The 6494-nt window shown below is 46.0% G+C and overlaps 1 protein-coding gene across 1 annotated transcript; it reads right to left on the bottom strand.

Annotated features, from left to right (window-relative positions):
• Window positions 1–233: 233 nt before the first annotated feature.
• On the bottom strand, window positions 234–6321 carry LOC138109016 (toll-like receptor 2 type-2). Its single transcript, XM_069012115.1, has 3 exons — window positions 6253–6321; window positions 5843–6027; window positions 234–2593 (listed from the first exon to the last, which is right to left on the bottom strand). Exon 3 carries the CDS (start codon window positions 2583–2585, stop codon window positions 234–236), a length of 2352 nt encoding a protein of 783 aa, XP_068868216.1. The 5' UTR covers window positions 2586–2593; window positions 5843–6027; window positions 6253–6321.
• Between the last annotated feature and the right edge of the window lie 173 nt (window positions 6322–6494).

The raw sequence follows: 6494 nt of genomic DNA, 5'->3' as shown, positions 1-6494 counted from the left end.
TTTTGGGCACAAATGCAAACCACAGCACCATAGAAGGAACTATGAAGAAAATTAATTCTATTCCAGCCCAAACCTGTACAACTATTCAGAATGATGGCTACAAAAATCATAGCATTAGAATCTGCAGTAGCCCAGTGCTGTGTTCTTCAGATGCAGACAAGTGATGGGACAAACAGGCAAGTGAAACAAATCCAGAGTACATTCACTACATATTTATTCTTTAACATCCCTGTCTAAGATCTTAGAGCTATTTTCAAATTAAACCAAAACACCTGCTGCTGCTCTTCACCAGCGGGCCACTCCAGGTAGGTCTTTGTGTTCATGATCTTCCGCAGCTTGCAGAACCTCTTGGGAATGGCTTTGCTCTGGATGGGCTCCAGGAGGATGAGAATCGCCGCGTCGTTGTTCTCATCAAAGAGGCGGAAATGCGAGAAGTCCAGCTCGTACTTGCACCACTCGCTCTGCACAAAGTGCTCGGACAGCACAAAGAGCGTTTTGCGGCTCTTCTCAATGGAGTCGATGATGTTGTCCACAATCCACTTCCCGGGCACAAAGTCCCGCTTGTGCAGGCAGAGCCGAAAGGGAGGGCAGGCCTGCTCCAGCTCCTGCACCATGGTGTTCTCCACCCAGTCGGAGTCGTTCTCGCTGTAGGAGACAAAAGCGTCGTAGCAGACGTCCTTGGGCGGGGCTCGCTTGGGCTTCCGCTTGGCTTGCAGCCATGCCCACGTCATCCGCATGTACCAGACCACGTGGTACTTGTAGCCGACGGCCACCAGCAGCAGGATGACCAGGAACACCAGGACACAGATCAATGACACCACCAGGGACCTGTGGCACTCCATCAGGGACAGGTGCACGGCGCCAACCTGCGCCCCTCTCACCGCCAGCGGAGAGTCACACACGTACTCGTCCGGCCACCCCACCAGCACCTGGGCTATCCTGGCCTCGTGGTGGACAAAGGAGAGGAACTCACAGGAGCAGATGAAGTTGTTGCCACTGGCATCCAGCAGCTCCATTCTCTTGAAGGACTCAAACTCCTCCTTGGAGAAACTGTTCAGCTTGTTACTTCTGACGGACAAGGCCACTAAGTTTGGAATGGGTGTGGCACCAGGCAGGGCCATCAGCTGGTTTTTTGTGAGGTACAGCTCTTTCAGTAATGGGAGCTGCAGTGCAAACTCCTTCAGGTTATTTGCACTAACATCCAAAACTTCCAGCGTTCGAGGAATGCAGGCTGTTACTTTAGGAATTTGAGTGCTGGAGAGGTTTAAATATTTCAGGGCTTTGGGCCATACACACCTATCTGGAATCTCACCAAAATTATTTTGGCTAATGTCTAAAACAATTAGGTTTCCTAGATGAGACAAACTTTTACTTGTCATTTCTAAGTCACTCAGTGAATTCCTACTTAAATTTAGAGTTTGTAGGGATGGCCAACCACCCTGACAAGCTGAATGTTCTAAACTCTGGTCTCCAAGCAGATTTGAACTAAGGTCAAGATATTCTAATGACCGAAGACATTGGGAAATTCTGCATGGTACCAAAAAGACCTTGGTGTTTTGAACTGTGACTCTCCTAAAAAGAGATATTAGACCTTCCACAGCCTGAAGATCTGTAAACAAGTAAAATTCCTCTATAGATAATTTCTCTATTGTGAAAACTGTAAGGGTCTGTGATTGCTTTGCTTGAATTTGTATTTTCCATTGTCCAGTTCCCAAGAGTCTACAGTCTACCAGCTCCAGCTCTACTAGTTTTGGCATGTCTTCTAAAATGCTGACAAGCTCAGGCACGGTAGCATCTGTTAATAAGGTCTGTCTAAAAGAAATTTTCTTTGCAAAGGACGAAGACATGACTCTCAATAGTTGCATTTCTGCAGGGATACTGAATGCTATTCTTCTGACTTCCAGCCAAGCGACAGAGTGCAGAAGGTCCCTAACAATGTCTGAGAATACATTAATACTTCTTATGTTTATGATCATGTGATTTATCTTCTTAATTGATTTCAAACTTCCTTGCTCATACTGACTGAGATTGCTACCATCAATCCACAACTTGTGCAGAAGCTCAATGCCCTCAAAGTTCCCTTGCCTTATCCCAGAGAACTGCGGGCTGCCCAGGTGGAGAGAGCTCAGGTTCCTCAGGCTAGAAAAGGGGGAGCTCTCCCCCAGGTCTCTGTAGGAATTGCCTTGCAGGTAGAGGTGCTGGAGTGAAAAAAGGTGCCCAAACCACACAGGGGACACGTGAGCCAAGCTGTTATTTGATAAGTCCAAGAGCTCCAGTTTTGCCAGGGACTGAAACGAGTCCTCATCTATGGAGCTGATTTTGTTGGACTGCAGCTGCAGGACTCTCAGGTTCACAGCCTGCTGCAGGTCCGGGGATCGGATGTGCTTTATCCTGTTGTGGGCCAGGTCTAATACTGTGATTTTGGCCGTGAGTCCCAGGGGAACGAAGTCCAAGCCCATGGAAGAGCAGTTGCAAAGCTGACTGGTACTGCATGAAGGACAAGCCTGCTTCAGCGCTTGCTGTTCGGAGAGGTTTACAGCTAAGATCATGTAGATGGCCAACACTCGCCAGGTGTGTGTAGTCATTATATTGCCTAAAATATGAAATACAGTCAGAGCAAATATAAGATGCATAGCTTGTTTTGGAGAAGTTGTATTTTGGATAAATCTATCTTTTACTGTTCTCTCTTGTTGAAGGCACTGTTAAAATATTTGGTTTTAACACAGTTCAGAGTTGAAATAGATTGGTTACTACTCTGATCCTCCTCCTGTTTACTAAGTAGCCTTCATACTTCCGTCCCACCTCAGGTCTTTTTCTTCAGATTCTGTGAATATTATATTCATTTTTTGCTACAGGGAGTCTCCTGTACATGTTTCAAATCCTGGTTACATCAAGAACAGTCAGCATCTTACAGTAGATAGTAACATTCAGGTTTAATACCTACTTCAAGCATATGTCTGATCTCTGTTCTGACAATGGGGAGAAAAAGAATGCATTTGTTTCAGTCCAGTCCTCGTTTTATCTGCCTTTTCCTACTCTGATTGTAAATGTCCTGTGAGCAAGGAAACAAACACTTGCCAGGGTGATTCTCGTTGCCATCAGTCTGATACTTGCTAATGAAATTTAAGATTGTAAAACTGACCATTGTCGCCTACTGCCTCAGCTCTTCCTTTTTACTGCCACATCCTTCTCCTCTGTCAGTTCCTTTTTTCTTTTGGGAACCTGTGGCAGAGGGAAGATCAAGCCAAGCCACAAGGCAGAGCCAGGAGCTCAGATCAGATCAGCTGACTGGACTAGATAGCTTTTTCCAGTCCCACAGCCTGTTTCTGGTCTGCTGGACTGAAATGATTCACGAGAAGCCACACAGATGAGGATCCTGTGTCACTTCACTTTCCTCTCAAAGTTTTCATAATGCTGATTTGGAATGGCTTTTTTCTATTACAGAGCTTCCTGCAATATCGAACTTGTGCTTACCCCCAACAAGATGCCTTTAGTTCCTCTCTCCTTCTGAGGAGGTGGAAAAACAATTTTTGAAGCCTAAGAGAGCTCTTTTCCCCAGTGTGCCACAAAACCCACCTGCCTCAGTAGGTATCTTACCGTGGGTGGAAAGAGTGAACAATCCCCACAGAGGCCAATCAGTGAGTTCACAAAATCATTGTGGGCTCTCCAGCAGGTTAATTGGGCGAGACTGGCTCCTTGAGAACTGCTTTCTCCCTCAGTCATCCCACTGAGATTCTGTGCAGAAGATCTACTCTACTGTGAATTCATATTCTAATTTGTTTTACAGTAGCTGACCCACATATACAAGTTAATACAGAGAAGTCCCACCCTTCCAGTTGCATTATTTTTAGCCATAACTGCTTAAGATTATCCAAAAGGGGCAGAATTGACTGAGATGGTTTGGGCATATGGGGAGGGGAGGAAAAGTTATGGATAATTTTTTTCAGTCATTCCATCTCTTCCCACCTGCAGGACTATAAACATTTTGACCTCTTGTGTTACTTCCCTTTTACCTCTGTCTGTTTTTGATGTAGAGCTTTGGATCTTGAAGGACAAAGTTCTCTTCCCTGTCTTTAGATGCCAACAGCTGAAATGGTCATCCACCATGTCCTCCAAAGTCAATGGAGAGAAAGAATATCTTTTAGGAGCAATTAATATCGTGTGCCTTGGACACCCAGATTAAGATGTGATGACTCCAAGAGAAATGATCCCATTGCCTTAAAATGGCATATCACAGTTTAGATACAAACCAGGCAACCTAATCAATCAAAAGTTGCCTATAGGCAGGTTATTTACAGGTGGAAAATTGACAGTACACAAGGGAACTGGGCAGGTACTGCACAGGAAATACCAGAAGAGCCTAATGGCTCTCCACCTTACCAGCCTGATACCATCCAGGGACTGCAGGACTGAACTGCATTTTGGTGATTCGGGATGCTTCCCTTCCAGTTTTTTTGCTCATCTGTAATCTGAGCAGACACCCAGAGAAATCCCATTCCCACCCTCACTCACTTTCAGCCATTCTCTTCCCCTTCCCATTTCTGTCTAATGATTCTGCTTGAGACCCTGACTTACAAGGTCATTTCAGGCCTCTCCACACCCACTCAGACATACAGCCCCAGTCCATGACATCATTGCCCTGTCAAGAAATCACTTCTCCCTGTTGTGCTGGGAAATTAAAAATCCACATTAAAAAAATTAAATTGAAATGCAACTAAAAATACATGAAGTTGCACAGATGCCCTTGTAGCATAAGGTGCTGTGATGAACCAGACGTTCAAAGTGTTTCTGAGTTATCGAAAAAGGGTCCAAGCCATCAGACATGCTCAGTATTATTTTCCCTGGCCCACATGAGTAGAAGAATTTGAGGAAATATGCACATATTCTTAAACAAAACCATGACTGACAACAGAATGATGTTCTTTAAATGCTAACAAATGGGGAAGGTTACTATAAGTGCTAAAATAAAGCATGCCAATAGTGTGCAAATTGATTCTAGCTTGGGGAGCTCTACCCAGCTAAATGCTGGCTGGTAAATTTGAGCAGTGCTATGGAGCCTGCAGAGGGAGAGCCACTGCTTGGTGAAGAGGTCAAACCACAAGCAGACTGGGGAAAGCTTCTGCTCTCCACCTGGCTGTGTGTGGGTTATCCATGTCCTAGTTCTCAGCCCCCAGCAGTACCCTAATAGCACATATGCACATCCGCACACACACACGGCCATGCCTCTGCTTGTTTCCAGCACAGAGGATGTGCTGGAAGCACAAGCAGGTCAGAGTTAGGTGAGGAGGCAGCTGATGTCCTGAGGCCATTGTTCAGTGAGCTCTTTCCTGACTGAATTCCTGAAATTAAGGCACCCCTCCTTCATGCCCAAACTGCCCTGGGCAGTCTGTGTTAACACCCAAGTGGGACAACATACAAATAGGACAAAGTACATACAAGGCATCCTCCCACAAGGAAACTGAGCAGAAATGGCACAGTCTGACCCAATTTGTCCCTTTTTCATTTGCTGCTTTCCTCTCTCCCATTTCCCAAAGGATATTGCTCCCATCAGCATGTCCCAGCTCTGCAGGAGAACCTTCCTTCGCCGCCTGCCTGCGGTGCATTCTTGCCAGGTGCCTGTGATTGCGCCTTCCTGCTCTACTTCTGCTGGCAGTCAGAAATCCCTCCCCACCCTGCACTCCTGCACAGCAGCCTTGAGCACCCTCAATCCCCCATGCAGAGGAGGATTGGTGGCAGAGATTAGGTTGCCTCTTCCCAGGGCTCCCTGTGTGCTTCCTGCTCTGGCACTGCAGCTCCACTGTCTTTCCCTGCATCTCCAGCCTTCACCTACCTGAAAACTCACCTCTGTGCTGAAAAAATTCCCAGGGATGCCACCTTCAGCTCCAGTGCCTGCATATGCTGTGTTTTGTCTCTCTCTTGCTGATCCTTCTTTTCCCAGCTTCCTTTCACACTGCTGTTTTGTTTCCACTTCACCGCTCAGCCTCGACAGTGCAAGCAGGGGAATTCCCACTGGGTGATCCGATTGGCCTAAGAGCAGGAGCACTATCAGTCCTTTCAAATGTGCCAACACACAAAAGTCTGGGTCTGTGCTAAGAGTCTACTGTGTGAACTAAGGCTTCTCCCACATCTCTCTTTGACCCTCTCTTTGTAATGACGGGTAAGACTTATTTCCCTTCTTACTTCTAGGCACACAGTTCTCCTAATTTGGTTTATCAATGCTCATTGTTTGCTCTCTGATGATTCACTCATTACCTGCCTGGAGTTCAGCCTTGATTAGACCATGAGCTGTATTTCTCCAAGGGAGTTGACAGAAAAATCGCCTTGTTGCAGACTGTGGACTAGCCCCGGAGAGAACATTGTAACAGGAAAACAGAACTGAAAGTAGTGTTTGCAGGTTGCACCCACAGAAATTATCTCGTGTAGATAGATGTACACATACACACAGGAGTGTGAATATATACACATTTATAAAAGCACATACACATATAAATATA

Source organism: Aphelocoma coerulescens, chromosome 4 (assembly GCF_041296385.1).
Source record: "Aphelocoma coerulescens isolate FSJ_1873_10779 chromosome 4, UR_Acoe_1.0, whole genome shotgun sequence".
Taxonomy (NCBI): domain Eukaryota; kingdom Metazoa; phylum Chordata; class Aves; order Passeriformes; family Corvidae; genus Aphelocoma; species Aphelocoma coerulescens.
This window is presented reverse-complemented; position numbering and strand designations above follow the sequence as displayed.

What these genes read in the sequence shown, in the direction of transcription:
- LOC138109016 (XM_069012115.1), bottom strand. Translation starts at nt 2,585, where the DNA reads ATGACTACACACACCTGGCGAGTGTTGGCCATCTACATGATCTTAGCT.